The 21,816-nt window shown below is 41.3% G+C and overlaps 3 protein-coding genes across 11 annotated transcripts in view; 1 reads left to right on the forward strand and 2 right to left on the reverse strand.

The window, feature by feature from the left end:
• Window positions 1-3,607: 3,607 nt before the first annotated feature.
• On the reverse strand, window positions 3,608-12,930 carry LOC115004480 (membrane cofactor protein-like). Its single transcript, XM_029426113.1, is given in 15 exon segments — window positions 3,608-5,099; window positions 5,330-5,390; window positions 6,645-6,717; window positions 7,571-7,618; window positions 7,710-7,736; window positions 8,130-8,177; window positions 8,668-8,742; window positions 9,186-9,365; window positions 10,111-10,290; window positions 10,373-10,449; window positions 10,580-10,639; window positions 10,641-10,680; window positions 11,727-11,915; window positions 12,053-12,115; window positions 12,832-12,930. Coding segments are annotated over 14 exon segments (1,116 nt in total). The 5' UTR covers window positions 12,108-12,115; window positions 12,832-12,930; the 3' UTR covers window positions 3,608-5,096.
• Window positions 12,931-14,751: 1,821 nt separating this feature from the next.
• Window positions 14,752-19,769, reverse strand: LOC115004475 (uncharacterized; the record flags this gene model as incomplete). The annotated part of the gene is made up of 5 exons (XM_029426100.1): window positions 18,612-19,769; window positions 17,727-18,048; window positions 17,130-17,447; window positions 15,998-16,142; window positions 14,752-14,878 (listed from the first exon to the last, which is right to left on the reverse strand). Coding segments are annotated over exons 1-5 (1,242 nt in total), but the record flags the coding sequence as incomplete, so codon positions are not given.
• A 1,035-nt stretch (window positions 19,770-20,804) lies between these two features.
• The window catches only part of ptpn22 (protein tyrosine phosphatase non-receptor type 22), an 18,733-nt gene continuing 17,721 nt past the window's right edge, over window positions 20,805-21,816 (forward strand). For 4 of the 9 annotated variants that reach the window (XM_029426103.1, XM_029426104.1, XM_029426109.1 and 1 more), the window contains exon 1: window positions 20,807-21,136. In XM_029426103.1, coding sequence (XP_029281963.1) covers window positions 21,035-21,136 — 102 coding nt within the window. In that variant the 5' untranslated portion in view covers window positions 20,807-21,034. Of the gene's footprint in view, window positions 21,137-21,816 lie in introns of all 9 variants that reach the window. The other 5 variants (XM_029426102.1, XM_029426107.1, XM_029426108.1 and 2 more) reach the window with 2 other exon arrangements.

Below are 21,816 nucleotides of genomic sequence, written 5' to 3' on the forward strand. Positions count from 1 at the left end.
GGACACGGGAACGTCAAGGTCTAGATGGAGTTGTAGCTTTGAGATTGTCGATCTTCTGTCTTGACGTCCTCAGACTGTTCTCTGCTCTTCTTTCTTTTCTCCGTGCTCAGTCAGGATCATGCAGGGACACAGAACAGCAGAATGAGCACTTTGAGTATTAGGCGAACACTATCGGTTGCCAAAATCAAAGGAGTAATGGCTACAACTTGGAATATTATCGCATCCCAGCTGTTAAAGATCGAAGGTTAGACATGATAAAACTTGAGGATTGGACTGAGAGATCAGTGATGCTTGTAGTAGTGCACGCTTGATATCAGATGAATATTCTCTGTCGTAGGGATGGACGTCCTACTCGCATCCGAACCAGACGGTGAAGAACATTCAGAGATTTCTCTTTTAACGCTCTTTGCACATTAGGTTACTTCATTAGCTAATGCTGGTCACGCTTGGTTTCTCCATCAGGTGTGGAAATGATCGTCCCAATGAGTCATTGTGTAACGTTAACGCGTTGGCCAATCGGGTCCCGTCAAAGTTAACTTGTCATGTGACACTCGCACATTCAGAGAAACTTGTAGTTTCTTCAGCCGTTGTTAAAAAAACAAGAACAAATCTTGCAAATCGTGTTCAGGGAATTATTCTGCATCCAGCTAAGCACCGCCCACAAATATACGTCAACACGTTTAACAACATATGATTGGTCTGTTAGGTTCACTCACCTGTGGTTTTCATTCTTGCAACTTGTTTTTGGTTTTGTTACTCTGCAAACCAAATTGTTACACATGTGGATATCAAGGTGGAAGAAAAGGTGTTGTTTGAAAGATAATGTAAGGGTTCCCATGGATCATGGGTTGGGGGTTAGATCTTCTTTTTTCTTCTTTCTTTCTTTCTGTCCTTTGTTCTTCGTCTTTACTTCTTTTTTCTTCTATCTTTCTTTCTTCTTCTTCCTTCATTATTTCTCTCTTCTTCTTTCTTTCTTTCCTTCTTTCTTCTGTCCTTTTTTTCTTCTTTCCTTCTTTTTTCGTCTTCTTTCTTTCTTCCTTCTTTTTCTTTTTTTTTTCCTTCTTATTTGTAACGTGAGAGTCAAATATAAAACTGAAACTCTGGAAGAGAGGAAACAATACTTTGTCAGTGGAAACTCTTCTTTCACAAAGAGTTTTACGTCACAGAAGGATTTCTTCAGAAGTGCCCTCCTTGGAAGCTGGTTTCAGGTGGTGGCTTAGAGTATTATCATCTATCTAGCACCATTTGAAATCAGTGTTCTTGGGGTGGGAAGTGTATTTCTCTGACCAGCAACAGGCAGAGAAGTGTGACGAGGGATAAAGGTGTCACTGAAGCACTACTACAAACACAAACCTGCAGAGATGTTCTGACAGCTCGCGCTCTTTGTCCTCTCTCCATGGTTGACCGGTTTCTTTTGGTGTTCAGAGTCTGCGATTGTGTCTAGCACCATTTGAAATCGGTTACAGTGAAAGAGAGATCTCATCCTGCTTTGAGGAGGATTTAACAAGTAAGCTGTGCTCTTTATTTGACTGTGGATTGACTGTATACTGTGTTTTAATTACAAATTAAACAAAATGACTCTCATCCTGCATCTCTCATTAATATGTAGATTGATGTTTGCAGTGGAGGAGGAATTATTCAGATTATTTAGTCACAATACATCCATGTAAGGATACACTTGTGAGTAAAAGTCCTGCATTATACTGAAGTAAAATCCGTCTTTGTAGCTGTTTTGTGTCTCTTTGGGAGCATTTTGAGTCTCTTGCTGGTTGGTAGGTGTTTCTTTGACGTTTTGTAGGTGAAGGCCAGGTGAAAACATGCTCATTTTCAGCATGTTTAGTCCTTAAATTAATAAATGTTCAATTGCTCATAGTAATAGTATTATTATAGTAGTGATATTTATTATATATTCGCTTTTATTGTTATTTTTTACTTATGATGCTGTTAAATTAAAATAGGTGTTTCTTTTGACCAATGGCACACCATTTAGCTTTTGTGTTTTGCTCTCCAAGGGAAAATGTTTGGGCATCCCTGCTATTGTATGTCAAAGATATTGTGAAAAGTCATAATGTAGTATAGTATAGAATAGTTTGTAGTATAGCACGTCTAATAAAGACGTAGTATAGCACGTCTAATAAAGACGTAGTATAGCACGTCTAATAAAGACATAGTATAGCACTTCTAATAAAGGCGCAGTTAATATAGACGTAGAATAGCACGTCTAATAAAGACTATAGCACGTCTAATAAAGACGTAGTATAGCACGTCTAATAAAGGCGTAGTATAGCACTTCTAATAAAGGCGTAGTATAGCACGCCTAATAAAGACTATAGCACGTCTAATAAAGACGTAGTATAGCACGTCTAATAAAGGCGTAGTATAGCACTTCTAATAAAGGCGTAGTATAGCACGTCTAATAAAGACTATAGCACGTCTAATATAGACGTAGAATAGCACGTCTAATAAAGACGTAGAATAGCACTTCTAATAAAGGCGTAGTATAGCACGTCTAATAAAGACGTAGAATAGTACGTCTGATAAAGACATAGAATAGCACGTCTGATAAAGACATAGAATAGCACGTCTGATAAAGACGTAGTATAGCACGTCTAATAAAGACATAGAACAGCACGTCTGATAAAGACGTAGAATAGCACGTCTGATAAAGACGTAGTATAGCATGTCTAACAAAGACATAGAACAGCACGTCTAATAAAGACGTAGAACAGCACGTCTAATAAAGACGTAGTATAGCACGTCTAATAAAGACGTAGAACAGCACGTCTAATAAAGACGTAATATAGCACGTCTGATAAAGACGTAGTATAGCACGTCTAATAAAGACGTAGTATAGCACGTCTAATAAAGACGTAGTTAATAAAGACGTAGTATAGCACGTCTAATAAAGACGTAGAATAGCACGTCTAATAAAGACGTAGTTAATAAAGACGTAGAATAGCACGTCTAATAAAGACGTAGAATAGCATATATATATAGAAGTAGTATAGTATATAATAACATAGATAGAATACTATATATATTATATAGATATATATATATAATATTCTATATATATATATATATCTATATCTCTATATATATATATATCTATATATTATCTATATATCTATTCTCTCTATCTCTATCTCTATCTCTTAATCTATCTCTACTCTATACCTCTCTCTATCTCTATCTCTATATATCTCTCCCTCTTATCTTCTCTTCATCTCTCTCTCTTCTCTCTCTCTCTCTCTATCTTCTATCTATCTATATCTCTTCTCTCTCTCTCTCTCTTCTCTCTCTTCTCTCTCTCTCTCTCTCTCTCTTCTCTCTATCTCTCATCTCTCTCTTCTCCTCCCTCTCTCTCTCTCATCTCTCTTCCCTCTCTCTCCTCTCTCTCTCTCTCTCTTCTCTGTTCATCTCTCTCTCTCTCTCTCTCCCCTCTCTCTCCTCTCTCTCCTCTCTCTCTCCTCTCTATCTATCATATATATATAGCTCTATAATAAAGCCGTAGAATAGCATGTTGAAATATTTCATGGAAGTCATTGTAAAGTATGTCTAAAACTATGAAAGTCAGTTTAGTATTTTTAAATATTTCATGAAAAAGTCAGATTTAGATTTAGATTTATTTTTCAAGGGGATATTTGTTTTCACAGCTGGTACACAACACAGATAAACAACACAGCAACACAAGGTAGCAACAGATAAACATGGCAACAGAGATACAGAACAGAAACTTCATGTATGCAGACATGGAACAGAACGAGTCCTGGATCTCCGAGCAGATGTGAGGAACGTGACGTGTCAGAGTATATCATGTTCAAATGTTTCAAGGAAATATGTATTGTTATGAATATGTACTTTGAGCTATATAACACATCTCTTGATGTGTATATTGTGGGCCTAGTGCTCCATGATGTGATTAGACAAACTTCTTTATTAGGAATATTGGTAACTAATAAAGGTTTTAATTATATCATTTTGAGAAGTCATAGTATAGTTGAAATATTTTGTGAAAGACACACATTGTATGTATGCACATTAAGAACAGCTGTGGCTCACACCGTGAGAATGAATGTGTGAATTAGAGTAAAATGCTAAAGTATATAAAGAAAGCAGTTTATTTCATTAGATTACTGAGACAGTGTCAAACTAAAAGCCTGCATTGAAAACATAAAATTAATATGTTGTGGCACAAATTTGTGTTTAATAAATACAGAAAAGGTGCAAAACATTCATAAATCACAGATAATACATCTTTACGTAACGACAGACACAACTCTCAAAGTTGGCTTCTCTCTTATCAACAAATGGAGGGAAAAATACAATCTTTATTAATCAAAATTAATATTTATTTCTTTGTCAGGGAACCCATTTAACTTAACTTGGTGAAGCGTCTTGGCACAAACACAACATGCTAATTATTTAGCATAAAAACTAAGCTCAGGTAAGCGACTGACAACAAGCTAAGACACTTGGCTTTGAACATTAAGGCGTAGGGATCTGATGTTCAGGCCCGCGTTACGGACTACAGATCCATCGTTAGGCGGTTAAATAACTACTTTATTTTCTTTTACACAAATCATTTCAGTCACACAAATGTTCTTCGGCCTCAAACAGCGACACCTTTCAATGTTTCTGAAGTCTAAACATAAATAATCCTAAGAGCTATATTTAAAGTCGAGCAGGCAAACGTTCTAATGATTTTGCTTGTTTTCGACCGTCGCTGTAGTTATAAAAGTCGTGCGCTGCGCTATAGTGCAAAAATGTCTACGTGGAATCTGACTCCTTCATAATTACAGCACACAAACAGTTGTGTCGTTGCAGAGGGAAGGCCTCCCGGACATCACGGGATCCAATTATGCAGAATAAAAAAAAGTGGTTACGAGTTTAAAACGATTGAAATTATTGTGAAAGGAAGCGCTTCAAGCGTAAGCTAAAGACTGAGCTTCTCTGAACGTCAGACCGGCGAGCAGAAAGTAATCCTTCTGTAAGTCTGCGCCACGTGAAACATTCAAACACTTCTCCGGTGGCGTTCCTCCTCTCAGCTGCGCAGCTTCACATCCAGTAATGTTGGACCAACAGGACTGCAACGTTTACTGCAGGGAAACAAAAACAGAATATAAAGCGGTCCTTGTAGTCCTGTATGTAGTCCTGTATGTAGTCCTGCGACAGAGGGGGAAGGAAGTGAAGGGTTTCAAGAGACGTGACGCAGGCAGCAGGATCAGAAGGAAGCATTAGTAATGCATCATCAACGCTCCTGCATCACATATTACTCGTCACATCATTTGGCATAAGTTCAGGTGTGCTTGGTGGTCCATCTTCTTACCGAGAGCGCTAACTCCTCTCCATCTTTTGGAACCACAGTGTCAGGAATGCCTCTCCGAGAGCTGTAATCCAATAATGAGCGGTCAGCGTTTACGTACGACCAGGCAGAGGAGAAGCGAGGAGAGTTTAAGACCAGAGAAACCCCCCCACACACACACCGTTTCCTTACAGCCCAAACATCCACATTTGGAGGGTGTTACTTTGAGAGGCAGGAAAACACTCATTCATCTCTGCTCTTAGAAACGAACGAGTCTCCACAGCATCAGAGACAAACGTTCAAATAGTGCTTTTATATTCCCATCACTGTAACAAACAATGTTCACATGGGGGAGAGAGGAGTCTTCACATGTTTACTATAAGAAGAAATGTGAAGACCCCTTTCTTCTTCTGCAGAAAACAATATGACTTTAATACCAACAAATGCCGTGTCGTCATCATTTTATATCCATAAAGAGAACCTCACGGGATAATTCAGTTGCTTTTAGGGCCCAAGTTGTGAAACTTGACTTCATATTTAAGATTAAAAAGGTGATATCAAGTCTTTAGTTGTGAAGACACTCTCCTATACAGGGACGGAGGCGTGACGACAGCAACAGGAAACTTCAGGGATGAGACGTCGCACAAACACGACTTCCTATTTTACTGAGATAATGAGCCACAAATACAGGAAACCGGAAGAAGAAGGTCATTTAAAGCAGAAAGTAAACCTTAAGTTTAGTATTTAATACACAGAAGTGATTAAGGTCATAGTGTGGGATATAGAAAATCATAAACAAGTCTTATTAATGTCATAAAAACGTAATATTATAAGTAAATAAGTATTTCATGTCGTCAAAAGGTCTTAAAACACATTATAGTATTTCATTAAAGGTTTATAAAAGAAGTCATTTTATATTATTTTAATTGCATACTAGATACAAAAAGTTGCTGTTTTTAATGTAGGATTAGGAGATTGGCCATCCTCCACTTAACATCTGACACTTTAGAGCCTGCGTCAGCCATGTTGCATTCGTCAACACTTGATTAAAACCTCCGTAAGTCGCAGAGCTCCTTCTACCGCGTGACCTTCAGTGTAGGAGAGTGCTCGTTAACAGCTGATGACAACAACGACACTGTGGTAGAGAAGAAGCGGACAAACACCCCCGACTTGCCAGAAAGAGAGCGTGAACAGTAAACCCTGAACACAAAGCACTGTGACACGAAGAGAAGGTTGGAGAAGTTCTGTTAACAGCTGGTCTGAGATGCAAAGAAACAAGAAGACACGACACGAAGCTATTTCAAGGGTTAGTCGACAGCTGAAGAAAACAACATTTTACCGTCGCTTTTCCTTGAAGGATTCCAGGAGTCCAAAGTAATGGCATCCGCAGAGCGCCAGGAGAGCTATTACGGCTATTTTGATGAGAAGACAAATTGAAACATTTGATGTAAAGAAGATGGCCAACAAATGTAGCGGCAGGCCTGACATGGAAAGGGTTGGTCATCAAAAGATTTTATTTTATTTAAACACATGACGTCACATTCAGCCGTTACTGCACGACTGTGACCTCATGACATCATGACGTCATGATGTCATGATGTCACATTCAGCCGTTACTGCACGACTGTGACCTCATGACATCATGACGTCATGATGTCATGATGTCACATTCAGCCGTTACTGCACGACTGTGACCTCATGACATCATGACGTCATGATGTCATGATGTCACATTCAGCCGTTACTGCACAACTGTGACATCATGACATCATGACGTCATGATGTCATGATGTCACATTCAGCCGTTACTGCACGACTGTGACCTCATGACATGATGATGTCATGATGTCACATTCAGCCGTTACTGCACGACTGTGACCTCATGACATCATGACGTCATGATGTCATGATGTCACATTCAGCCGTTACTGCACGACTGTGACCTCATGACATCATGATGTCATGATGTCACATTCAGCCGTTACTGCACGACTGTGACCTCATGACATCATGACGTCATGATGTCACATTCAGCCGTTACTGCACGACTGTGACCTCATGACATCATGACGTCATGATGTCACATTCAGCCGTTACTGCACGACTGTGACCTCATGACATGACCTCATGACATCATGACATCAGTCGTGCAGTAACTGCTGAATGTGACATCATGATGTCACATTCAGCAGTTACTGCACGACCGGGTCGACATCATCTCTTTACATTCTGGTTCTAATGAGCAAAGATGAAGTTGAAACTTACCCGTCAAACCAAGACCCAACCCGATAGCCAAGGCATTTCCATCATTGCCTGTAACAACAACAACAACAACAGTGGTTTTAGTTCAACTGCTTCTGTTCACTAATCAATGCGATCACTGGAGATTACTTGGATGACTCACCGGGGGGGGCCGGGGGGCCGGGAGGAGCTGAAGCAGAGACGTGTCGACAGTTAGAACATTAGAAATCAAATGTGCGTCACAGACAGAGTCGAGACTTAGAACTAATGATAGAAATGTGATTATATGCATTTAAGGTTTTACTGATTGGAGTGTTTAGGGTTGCAAAATTCCAGAAATATTCAAGGAGGAAACTCTCCACGAGAACACACATCAGATGGAAACGCATCATAAATCAGATAGAATCTATTCATTTGCCAAATACCCACAATGTGAAACGTGTGGCGAGCCTGCTAGCAGGTTCGATAATAGGGAAAGATCAAGTGTTGCAACACGGTAACAGCTTATAGACGTGTGCTTTGGGCTACGATCTGCTGCCTAAATCAAATACACATAATAAATGCAGTAATATAATGAACTTACATGACGGAGCAGTAGTGTGAGCTGCATGTGTGGAGGGAGACGGCGCCGCTGGATGCAGAGCGCAGTTAGAATTAAATACCTTTAAGCTAAACATGCCATGTGACCTAGTATTGCTGTGTGTGTGTATCCCCCCCCCCCCCCCCCCCCCCCCCAGATAAGTGCATTATTAAAAAGGTTGATTTCCAAAATGCCAGATCTTAACTCTCCTTTGAAGTGTTCCATGTATTTGCAACCCTAAAGTGTGTTACACAGCAAGCTGCAATGTCCTGTGAGGTAAACATTGCAACGTGACAAATACTGAGTTTCCTGCATCAGGATGCAGAAGGTGCGTCTATGAATGAGTTAGTTTATTAGTTTTACATGATGTTCTGCATGAATATGACGCATTATTGCTTTAATAACAGTCCTGCTCTTTGATATAAACCGCAACATGTCAACTGTAATCCCTTAATTTAAGACACAATGACAGAAAGTTTGATCAGCCCTTTGGTGTCAATCATCCCAAAACTAAGTGCATTAATATTAACGTGGACTCTACCTGTCGGTCTCTGGGTGCGTGTGGTGGTGGTGGCGGTGGCGGTGGTGGTGGTGACTTTAGGTGGGATTATGATTTCTGCACACACACACACACACAAAAGAATCAGGTTTTTGATTCACAATTAAGAGGCTGTAGAATGTTCTTTACTATAACAATAACTTCTATACACGTAGTTTCTAATATAACGGTACGTGATGTTCCAGCATAATTTGGGATGCATATGCATATTGAATATGGACAGTGGTTATTAAGCGAGCGGGCACTTCCTCAGCCCGTGAAGAGAGAAACATATAGAAGTTAGGCTTAGCAAGAGAAATGACTCATGATGCACCGCAGTGATGCTGCAGCCACTTCCTGACCTTTACAACGTGTTTAAGCACAGCGCATAGAAAAAAACCCCCAATGCTAATTGTATCCTAAAGGGGAAGCACAGACTGAAGCAGGTAGAACATCAAGAATACATCCGGATGAGTAAAATCTTTCTTTACAGTAGTTAGTAGTTTTCATTCAAGACTTACGTTGACATGTTGGAAGTGCAGGTGACCACTGATCATCTATTCCGCAGACTATGGTGGCCTCTCCTTTCATAGTAAAGCCAGATTTGCACCTGTACGTCACCGTAGACATGTACCTGTAGGGCGGTCGAGAACCCTCGTACCAGTTGCCTCCTGGAATATTAGGTTCTTCACATAGAACAACTGCAGGAAGAAAATGAAACGATGGTCAGGCTCCAGCATATCTTAAAGATCTCATAGTACCTTATAAACCAACTAGAGCATTACGCTCCCAGACTGCAGGGTTACTTGTGGTTCCTAGAGTCTCTAAGAGTACAATGGGAGCCAGAGCCTTCAGCTATCAAGCTCCTCTCCAGTGGAACCAGCTTCCAGTTTGTGTTCGGGAGGTAGACACACTCTCACATTTAAGAGTAGGCTAAAGACTTTCCTTTTTGATAAAGCTTATAGTTAGGGCTGGCTCAGGTTTGCTCTGGATCAGCCCCTAGTTATGCTGCTATAGGCTTAGACTGCCGGGGGACACCTCCCTGCTCTCTTCCTTCTCTTCCCTCTCTCCTCCCCTCCCTCTCTATCTGTATGCATTTATGTAAATGTATGTTACTAACTCATCATCCGGGGCATCATCCCCAGAGTGTCTGTGTCTCATGTGGCAGGTTGCCACTGATAAAGTTCACATCTAAAGGGGGGGGGGGGGGGGGGGGAGTCAGATGGTCTAAGGACAGAGGGTCTGAGGACAGAGGGTCTGAGGACAGAGGGTCTGAGGACAGAGGGTCTAAGGACAGAGGGTGTCGTATCCTGTACAGTCTGTAAACACTGAGACAAATGTGTAATTTGTGATATTGGGTTGTATAAATTTGATTTGATGAAAATGCAACGATGAGCCGAGTTTACACTGTGACCGTGTTGAGAAACGTACATTAGAAACACTTACTTTTGCATGTCGGGGGAGCAGGCTCAAACGTGCCATCGCTCGAACACGATCTTGTTTTCGATCCATGGAGCGTAATGTCATTGAGACAAGAGTACTGTATAACTTCTCTGTAGTCATAGACTTCTTTGATTGGACTGAAGATGCCGTTCACTACAGCCGGCGGCGGATCACAAGTCGTCACTGCAGAATAAAGAACGATTAGAACGGGGAGAAGACGGAACGTTTGTTGTGGAGTCGTGAGCTTTACATCAACACAGATTACCTTCGCATACAGGCAACCTGCCATACCAGACGCTTTCAGATCCACAGATGTTTGAAGCTTGTCCCACCCGATTGTAACTAATCAGGGAAACAGGAAAATAAAGTTTCAGGTTCTGATTTAGAAACACAACGCCGACATTTTAGAGTTAAATACGCTTCAGTTACATTTTAAAAACTAAAATCACTGAACCATCAGTTTATTACTAACCCAGTGTCACAAATGACCACGTATTTATCGCCGAACTGCGTCCCGTCAGGGTATTCAATGCTGTCCATTTGCCACTTCTCCAACAGTGCCACAGTTTTTCCCTGAAAAATAAGAAAACCATCATAAGGGTTAAAATCCTCCCTTAAAAATGAGAAGACATTGTTGTTGTGCTCAAATGATGCAACAGGCTGGTTACTGAACATCATCCGTCACTTACATGTTGCCAAGACATTTAATCTTTAATACAATTCTGTGTCTGTATTAAGCTTTTATTTCAACAATGATACACACTTAATAGGCTTCACTGTTTCCTTCTCCCTGACGCTTGGCCATTGTTCCATCAGCTGTTTTAATTGTGTACTTTTCTAAAGCAGGACGAGGCTGCTTAGCAGAAGAAAGGCTCTGTGAATCTTCCCCGTGCGCTTATCCTGAGAGATATACATCTTAAAACTATATATCTATATCAGGGGTTCCCAAACTTTCTGTGGCCAAGGCACACCAAAGACCAAGCCAACATCTCAAGGCACACCTGAGTTCATATCCGGGCAGAATCCCTCTATAACACATCGTATCACTGTCATCACTCTGTGAACATTTATTTAGTCCTTGTAAGAAGCTGTTCTCCTTCACACTATCAGAGAGCCTTTGATGTGTCACACTCTAATATGTCCCACCATGTGCAAATGGCTAAAACGGGTTCGCTTTGACAGATTTCTTTTTTTTAATGATTGTTTTATTTTTATTTAGGCCAAAGCACATAAGACCTGTTGTTTCTATATTGTGAAATAAGTGTGTAGGACAAAGTACCGATACAGTACAGTGTTTCCCTGCGCTGCGTAAAGAAAAAATCATTCATAACCTTGTGTACAGTTAAATGCAATAGGCCTAATTGTTTCAAAATCCCACGGCACACCAGGATTTGTCTCACACCATTTGGGAACCACTGAGCTATATAATATAAACTAAAAAAAAAATATTTTCCTGCCTTAGGACGCCCTGCAAAGCTTTGGCGACCTCTAGTGGGGGACGAGACCCCTCCCCTCCAGTGTACTTTAACAACCAGGAGAATATTGCCAGTTTAAAACTGGTTGTGAAAATGTTACTGCTATTATGACTTTGAATGAAAACATGTAGTGATAATACTCACTTTCACATGTCAGCCGCAAAGGACTCCACTCGCCAGCGGTACAAGTAATGGATGGAGACCCTCCTGCAGAGGTGTAGCCAACATCACAAGTAAAAGTAACTTTGATCTGATCTGCAAATGTATCCAAGAGAATGTCGTTGCCCTTCAAACCCATGTTGTCTCCTCCTACAGGTCGGGAGCAGTCTTGAGCTGGAATGGTAACAAAATATAAAGAAAAGGGAAAGTTAAACACTAGAAGTGAGGTCAAGTTAATGTATAATGTAAGACCAAACACCAGCTTGAGTATAAATCACACATAAGCCACAAGCTTATCCTCTGCCGCTCACCTTGAGTTGCGACGCCAAGGCAAAGGCTCAGAAAGAGGAAGTAAGTAACACCCATGGTGCAATCTGGAAAGTGTGACTGAAGTCAATGAGCTTTCTGGCAAAGACACATGAAAATCTAAAAACATCAATATACATTCAGTTCACATTTAACATTTGTCTCAAATGTTTATATACTGCCTAATCTTTGTAGGTAAATACATTTTCTTAGTCTTGTCAACTGTTAGGAAAACATCACGCCAAACTCCATTCATAAGTATATCTATATTGGCGTGACACTGCTTGTGTACCGATTCCTAACGAGCCTGTCACAACTTATCTGAAGCGAAAGTTTCCACTGGCAAATTCGGCATACGTTTGAAAAAGAGAAATACAAAGATGCCAAAATAGCAGTCAAATTTCGGCCCGTAAAACTATTAGATGGCATGTTGCTCCATGATGAAAACACAAAGGTGGGTGGTAACGCGTCAGTTAAACTAACGATGTAAGCTTAAATGTAACTTCTATGTATATAAGATGTATGCCGAACATAACAACAGATCCACAGGGCGGGAAACGCGTTAAATTGTGTTCGAACGAGTGTTTGTATTTGCTCATTATCAAAACATTATTAAATCCGCAACCGTTACCATCCACTCGGGCTTAAGCTAGCTAGCGAGCCGTTAGCTAATGTAACGTAAACAAACGTGCACATTGTTTTGGTCACGTTAGAGATATATAGTCGTTCCACTTAGTTTTGGTTGTGCTGTTTGTTAAAGTATCGATTTTCGGTTTTGACTTACCCAACAAAAATGTGAAGGCTCACTATGGCCGTGAGTTTGGCTTCTTCACGGCTGTGGCTTGTGGTCGCACAGGCGCGGCTTTATAAACTGTGACGTATCCGGACTTTACGCCGTTAACTCACACCGGAAGTTAAATATTAACTAAAAGATAAAAGCTTTAGGCCATGTAAGGTCACAAGAACTCAAAACACCACAAACACGCCGTTATCAATTACGATAGTTGTATTATAATTATTTATTTTGAATTTAATTTATTATTATTATAATTTTTGATTTGTAATATCAATGTTCTTGATGAACATTTATATAAAAAAAAGATGATTTCTGAATAATTTATATAATTTTACTGGATTATAATTATCGATGTATTAATGTGTCCATCACTTTAAAGTTAGTGCTGGTAAAGGTGAGGCTCATTTTAACAACTTTACATACGACCGAGTAGCTTCACCTTATATCAGAATTTATTAGTTCATTTATACTTCTTAGGCTATTAATAATCTGTATCTTCAAAGTAACTAAAGTTAGTAGTGAGTAAAAAGTACAATAGGCTATTTCCCTGTGGCATGTAGTGGAGTACAAGTAGCATGAAATGGAAATACTGATACCTTTAAATTGCCCTTAAGTACAGTACTCGAGTACAATCCACCATTGCTGATGAGCGATCAGTAAATAAATGCTACATTTGGAAAAAATCCCTTTTTTGTAAAGATCTCTAAAATTAAAGTGAAGATAGACTTTGACCTCTGCTGTAAACCATACATATTATGAATGGCCACTCCTAATTACACATAATTCCAAAGGTAACAATGGAGACCGTCACAAAACTAGCAGAGCGTGATGTAATGGACCCAACCCTGGCAGACTCAATAAGAGGAAGTGATGACTTCCCTCTATTCAACAACTTTTTGGTAAATGTTCTTTCACTATTTGTTCTCTCCTGCGCATTCATCACATCGCCCATTTCACTTTTATATCACGTTCAAGATCTTAGTTAGAATTTTTGGAATAAAACGTCATTTATTTGAAATGATATACACTTTTAAATTCATATTTTAAAATGACAATACAATGTGAGTGGTACTGAATCTGATCTGCAGCTTCACTCTGGGACTGGATGAAGCTCATGCTGAACGTTTTACATGGCAGTTACATCACAAGTGCAGGGATGATGCTATTCCATCACTGAAAATACTCCTCTGCCAACACTAGAACTTATTTCCATTCCATAAAACACCTCCCCGCTGATTCATCGTTTACGGAAGAGATTAGTTTCCAAGTATCTGGCTGAGGTATTTCCTTTATAATCTGAAGACACCCTCCTTGTGTACATAGGCCTGCATCATCTAAATGTACCTGTTAAATAAACTCACGTACATTTTTATTTACACACTCTGTGTTTGGCTGTCTGCTGTTTCCTAATGTTCTATTGTGCGACCTGTTTACATGAAAATAAACACTGACTGTGCACATTACAATAAATTAGGATTGTTTTTCAAGGCGACGCCTGCGTTTCCGTTTTCATCCTCTGTCACGGCTGGCATTGTAAGCGTTGCTTCACTTTCCGTCCGTCTGTCTGTTTGGGTGTGGGCAGATTTTGTCACAGAGATAGTGTCGCAACCGTGTAAGTCACAGACATGTAAATGTGCACGTGTGTAGTTGAGACCAACGTGAAGGTGGAGATCGACCGGTGGGCGTGTTCTGAGCAAGCTGGCGCATCTGTGTGTGTCTGTGGACTGACTTTGTGAGAGAACTGTTCAAGATGCATTCACAAAACATCACAGATGTGTAGTTGAGTTGGAAGATGGGTGTGGTCCGAGTTCCAAAGAACTGCCTGGAAGATGCAGGTCAATGAGCCAAGTGGGGCATCTGCCTGATACGCACCGCCCCCCTCCCCCTCCCCCTCCTCCTCCTCCTCCTCCTCTTCCTCGTGGCACGTTTGTGTCTCACTTCTGCACATGTGAGAAACACGCACAGAAATATCAATAAGGACGCAAAACAACCCCAACGCAGAAATGTGTACCAAAACGGCACTCCTGTCCACGTTCTGGAACAAAACAAAGGTTTGATTAGTGACCCTCAGTGACCCTTAGTGACCCTCAGTGACCCTTAGTGACCCTCAGTGACCCTTAGTGACCCTCAGTGACCCTTAGTGACCCTTAGTGACCCTTAGTGACCCTCAGTGACCCTTAGTGACCCTCAGTGACCCTTAGTGACCCTTAGTGACCCTTAGTGACCCTCAGTGACCCTTAGTGACCCTCAGTGACCCTTAGTGACCCTCAGTGACCCTTAGTGACCCTCAGTGACCCTTAGTGACCCTTAGTGACCCTCAGTGACCCTTAGTGACCCTCAGTGACCCTCAGTGACCCTCAGTGACCCTTAGTGACCCTTAGTGACCCTCAGTGACCCTTAGTGACCCTCAGTGACCCTTAGTGACCCTCAGTGACCCTTAGTGACCCTCAGTGACCCTTAGTGACCCTCAGTGACCCTTAGTGACCCTCAGTGACCCTTAGTGACCTGACCCTCAGTGACCCTTAGTGACCCTCAGTGACCCTTAGGGACCCTCAGTGACCTGACCCTCAGTGACCTGACCCTCAGTGACCCTTAGTGACCCTCAGTGACCCTTAGTGACCCTCAGTGACCCTCAGTGACCCTTAGTGACCCTTAGTGACCCTTAGTGACCCTCAGTGACCCTTAGTGACCCTCAGTGACCCTTAGTGACCCTTAGTGACCCTTAGTGACCCTCAGTGACCCTTAGTGACCCTCAGTGACCCTCAGTGACCCTTAGTGACCCTTAGTGACCCTCAGTGACCCTTAGTGACCCTTAGTGACCCTTAGTGACCCTTAGTGACCCTCAGTGACCCTTAGTGACCCTCAGTGACCCTTAGTGACCCTTAGTGACCCTTAGTGACCCTCAGTGACCCTTAGTGACCCTCAGTGACCCTCAGTGACCCTTAGTGACCCTTAGTGACCCTCAGTGACCTGACCCTCAGTGACCTGACCCTCAGTGATCCTTAGTGACCCTCAGTGACCCTTAGTGACCCTTAGTGACCCTCAGTGACCCTCAGTGACCTGACCCTCAGTGACCTGACCCTCAGTGACCCTTAGTGACCCTCAGTGACCCTCAGTGACCCCGTTTAATATATGAATGACAGTTCAGTCTAACCTGGTGGAAAGCAGATCTTCATCAGTCTGATTGGTTAGCTTTCTTGTGTCAGAGTGGATTTTCTCCGTAGCTTGGCAGGAAGTGGGAGGTGGAGTAATGTCCGTGGTGGTGCTCAGTCTGTCGGCGCAGTCGTAAAGGGGTTGGCCTGCGATTAAAAACAAAGAGATTACAACGGCATTCTTTTATGAGCTTGTACTCGCAATAGGATTTCACAACAGCCTCAAAACAAATAATTAACAATATCACGACTTTACATGGAAGGTTTTGAGGTATTTTATGGAAGGTGAGTGTGATTGAGGCTTTTCAATATGTCTGCATGTGTTCATCCTGACGTTAGGAAGTAAAAAGAGTTTAAAACGTTCCCTCGGACACGCAGACAGACATTAGAGGTTTTATCCACAAGTGTCGTTGAATAATAAAGCGTCTCTTCTTGACTTCCTGTTTGCGTCTGTCCTCCACTCTGTGCGAAGCTTTCCACATTAAAAGCATAGAAGCTCGTTTGTTAGGTTCAGCCTTGACCTTTAGAACCGCACCGTTAAAGACACAAAGTTCTCTGGAAGCAACAAGCGGTCGTCAAGGATGTTATTATATAAACAGCATATCAAAGCACCGACAGTATAAGTACTTATTAGAGGTTAAAGTTTGAAAGTGCAATTGTCTGCAAAAGGCTCAAAACATTTCATTCATGCTTCAGTGTTTCTCACGTGGAACTTCTTATACATTCATTTATTGTACGATCCCAATTCAACAGTTGCACAGTGAAAAGCATGAAGCCCTCCCTGTGACGGAGAATCAACTCAACGTTTGCTCAGTGTGTAAAGCACTTCGTCTTTGTGCAGTTTGTTTGCATGATTGAGAAACGTAACATATTAAGACGATAAGAAGAACTTTACACTCATTCAAGTGCATAAACACATTGATGTTCATGCACTTTAAAAGATCATTAGAAACAATTATAAGAGCTTCTGATGGTTTCACACCTGATGTCTCCATCTTTACGGTACCTTTTGGTTGTATTAGTGCTTGCTGTAAAGTACTGCTATGAAACAAAGACGCACTATGACTTAAAGCATTTCTTATTAATCTGTGTGTTGACATTTAAAGGGTGTCGTTAGGACTGGTTGGTTCTTACCTCGCATGTGAACAACATAGATGCAGCTTCTGTCTGCAGGCCGGAGAACCTGCACAGACAGACTCTCGCTCCTCTGACTGCTCACAGCATTACTGGCATTACAGTAATACTGGCTGTCCGTTCCCACTGTGCCGCAGTGCAGGTGGAAGTGTGCCGACCGGTGAAGCAGAAAATCCCCGCGGTGTGTGTGTTGGTACCAGGCGTAACGGACGGCAGTGCCCTTTGCACAATCGCAGCGCACCGTCACTGGCTGCCCCCGACATGTTGGCCGGTCCACCAGAGAAGTCAGAGGCTGAAGCCTGGGCGTAGACACTGGGACTGACACACAGGGACAGTGAACACATCCAGACAGATCCAGAATCTGTACAAACCTTTGACATGTGAACAACATGCAACACTTTGAATCTGCTTCATCCAGACTTCACTTTACATCTGGACATGGAGCACATCAGCACATCTTTAATAACATAACGCCTCATGCACATATTAAACACTTGTAATATAAAGTTGTGTTGATGTGAGTCATGAAGTGGGGAAGCTTCATGCTGATATCTGTCAGTTACATGTTTGATCCTGTTCAGTGTCTCTCATTCTTACCTTCAGTGATGACCACTTTAACTGAAGTCATGATGTCAGCATATATCTTGTCAATCCCGACCCAGTACAGTCCAGTGTCCTCGATCTGCAGGTCTGTGACTCTCACCACCAGCCCTCTCCGTCTTGCATCTATTATCTGAGTCCTGTGTGTTTTGCTAGTTTTACTTTCTGAATCTACCAAAGTCTCACAGGTTGTTCTGGAGTCTCCTCGGCACCAGTACTTTTTACTGTACAGGTATGTGTCATACTTGCAGGTGAGAATGAGTTCATCTCCAATATGTGCCGTGATGCTCGTTTTATCACACTGCAGCTGCAGACTCGCTGAAATCACCACAGCAATGAGGGAAAAGCTCTTAATCCACATTATATATATATTTATAAATATATATATATATATATATATTTATATATAAATATATTTATATATATATTTATAATATATATATATATATATATATATATATATATATTTACAAATATATATATATAAATATATTTATATATATATTTATAAATATATATATATATATATTTATAAATATAAATATATATATTTATAAATATATATATTTATAATATATATATATATATATATATATATATATATATATATTTATATATACCTAATGTAAATTAAAAGTGTATTTTTCCCAAACTTTTCAAAATAGCATCTGTAAATACTTTCAATGCATGAAAACACATTTCCCCGGTAGGCAGATCTACACGTTTCACATAATATAACTCGGGTCATAACAACTCCTAAAATCATGCCCTGTATGTCTTTTTTCCAAAAGGCATTAAAATGAGATCCCTTTTAGACATTTTACAATAAATAAAAATATAATGATTGTTATGATAATGGTAATAATTATAGCCCGCTCACCTGTGAAAAAGCACAATCAGACACAGGGTCTTCATCTTGATGTAGACGTCTGAACTAACGACTCCAGTGAGCAGGAAGCAGCAGAGGTGGACTGTGGTGAAGCTTCCTGTAGGCACATTGTGCTCTACACAAATGCTTAAGCCCTGAACACACACGCATATACACGCAACACATATATAAACCACATTAACATCAGGTCGCCCCTTTGTCTGGTTTCTCTCTCTGACGTCCCATCGTGCTTCTGTTTGGTTCAAGATATTTATAAAGTGTTCGTGCTGTGAAATTTTAAATATTGCACAAATAAGGCGACAACAACAAAGTGCAGCATGCATAGTTCAAGTTGTGTTCACAGTTCAATCAGTTGGGGCGGGGGGGGGGCATGTTCACCAGCCTGATGGCCTGCGGGTAGAAACTGTTTGTCAGTCTCGTGGTCCTGGAGTTCAGACTCCTGTAGCGCCGGCCTGATGGAGGAGAGTGAAGAGTCTGTGCCGGGGGTGTGTGCTGTCCCTGATGATGTTGTGGGCTCTCCTGGTGACCCTGGAGGTGTACATGTCCTGGAGTGAGGGGAAGGCTGCTCCTGCGATGTGCAGGTTGTATCACACGCTGAGTTTTGGATGACGCTGCTGGGACGTCTTGGTGTTCTGTCGTGTGTTGAGAGACCAGGGGAGATCCTCGCTCCCCCTGTCCACCTCAGCCTCACCTGTGTACAGTGGTGTGTGCTGCACACTCTTCCTCCGTGGATCAATACTACTAATAATAACTAATAAACTAAGATTATTTCAGATTTAAGTGAAAATAACAATAATTATGTTGATCCAGAAGCTCAGTAATGAAACACAGCCTTCAAAGTGTTTCTTTATGGTAAAGATGTCGGCCATATTGTCTCCCGGAGAATCATTTTGACACCAAAGTCCCACAAACTGAGCGCTCCTTGTGTTCCCAAAGAATATCTCTTGGTGGTCATTTACCACAAAGCCACTAGAGGCCAGCACGCCGCTGATGGAACATCATCTTAACTCATGAGCTGCATGTCTCATCCATATTCTCATCGGTGTTTCTGCAACTGCACGGTCACTTCGAAGTTCCTGCTTCATGTGATGTTTGATAGAAATAGAAACAAGGAAGCGAATTAATCAAATGGAAGAAATGAGCTCATTTAATTATAATGTGACATAATCATAAAATAAACATAAATAAATATTACTTTACACCATATTTAAATACATGTTTTAGTTTATTGACAATCATATGTTCTTCTGAAGTATTTACTAAGTCATACAGTTTAGTAATTGTATATAAAACTAATGAATATGATTATTATTCTATTATTATGATAATTATAACTTATAACTTAGAGTCAAAGCTTGCAGAACTTGTTAAAGTGTCTTTAGGAGATTAAAACATTTAAATGGCATAAAAAGCAACTTATTTTATCGCGTATAACATTTATATATATATATATATATATATATATTTATATATTTTTTATAAAGGTTACTATCTTATTCTTTATTGGCATAAAGGAAACCATGGAAGCCACTATTTCTATAATTACTTTTTAGATCAGTATGTCATGAAATGTTTTGTAAAAATAAAAACGTTGACGACGATATGCAACGTGGTGTCTGTTTGTATTACAGACACATTGTTTCTTTGGGAGAGTCAAGAGAAACATGTATTTATACTTTAATTATCCTCCAGCTTGCTGTGTGTCATAAAATAAAGCTCCTCCCGTCGCCTCTGAAGCGTTTAGTCAAAGTAGAAACTCCTCAGCCACAAAACAAATGACAAGAAGTGAACTTCTCTGCCTGTCATCTGAAGACTGCGGTGGCAGCGGGCGTGCAGCGGGCGTGCAGTGGGCGTAGATGAAGACCTGGAGAGTTGAGTGGGTTGTTTCAGGATTTTCAGGATTGTGTCTGTCTTCACCACTCCCTCTGCCCCCGCCTCCATCCCTCCTCCACTCCTCTGCTGAATGTCGTCCAACAGGCTCCACCGCCTGCGTCGCTGCTCTGACTTTGGGCAGTAACGACTGATAACTGCGTGGCCCACTTTGTTTGTGGGTGTTTCTCTCCCTGTCCCTCTGCGACGCTGTCATGCACCGAAACACCCGGGTGACTTTAGGACCCAGTGAGAGACACCCAGGGGGCGCGGCAATCATTTTAATCTGACCACAGAACCTGTTTGCTTACTCTTGCTTCCTCTAAGACAGCTAACATGTTCCCTCACAACAGTTCCTTGATGTGACAGTTGCATTAGAGAAGTGCTCTGTGCAGCAGCAGCAGCAGCAGCAGCAGCAGCAGAGGCGTCGCAGTGACAGCCTTGAACCCAAGCCTCGGCGACCCTGATCCATGACCCCTGGACGAGGACCGTTGTGTCCTGACATGCCTGTGAAAGGTGCCCAATCCCAGGCAGAGTACAGGCAGCCATGGAGCAGCAGGCCAGGATACTGAGGAGCTTCCTGGCTCAGCTGGAGAGACAGGAGGCTGCGGACGAGCAGGCATCCAATGGCATTGCTGGGGAGTTTGCGGTGAGTCCAAGTATTGTTTATTGGAAGTATTGTAGATGAAGCCTCGACAACGTAGCGTTCATTTTCCACTTCATCAGAAGCCGAGTCGCAACTGACGGTAAGTACAACCTTTTCCAGAATTCACAAAAAGGCGTCACGTTCAGGGAAGTAACACGCTGCTATTGTAACGCAGCACTTGTGCTTCCTCTTTGCACGGCTGCCTGTCAGTGAAGAACGAGGAAGACCTTCAGCCAGATGTATTATAACATATAGAAACTAAACCTTTAGTCATCCAGGTGAATCCCACTGAGATCAGAACATCTCTCTTCCAAGAGAGCCAAGACAGCAGCAGCGTTTCAAAACGACAACAGTGTTTCAGAGAGGGAGGGGGGACATAACTTTATTATAGTGATATCGTGATATCGTTGCATAAATGATGTATTTTCCTGATTTTAAAGAGATTTTCTGAACTTACCACACTCTGCTATTATTTAGCCACGTAGTCCTTATCTCCACATGACTGAGGTATTTTAACTTCATAAAACAAAACATTAAAGACACATACAACAAACTCACAGCACACTGTTTCCAACAACACACACACAAATCATGTAAAAGAAGAAGCACGAGAGGAGGAAGCGACAACAAACCCGCCACTGCTTTTCAAAAAGCTCCAATTAGCTGCAAATCTGTCTGCAAGT

This window comes from Cottoperca gobio, unplaced genomic scaffold (assembly GCF_900634415.1).
Source record: "Cottoperca gobio unplaced genomic scaffold, fCotGob3.1 fCotGob3_104arrow_ctg1, whole genome shotgun sequence".
Classification (NCBI taxonomy): Eukaryota; Metazoa; Chordata; class Actinopteri; order Perciformes; family Bovichtidae; genus Cottoperca; species Cottoperca gobio.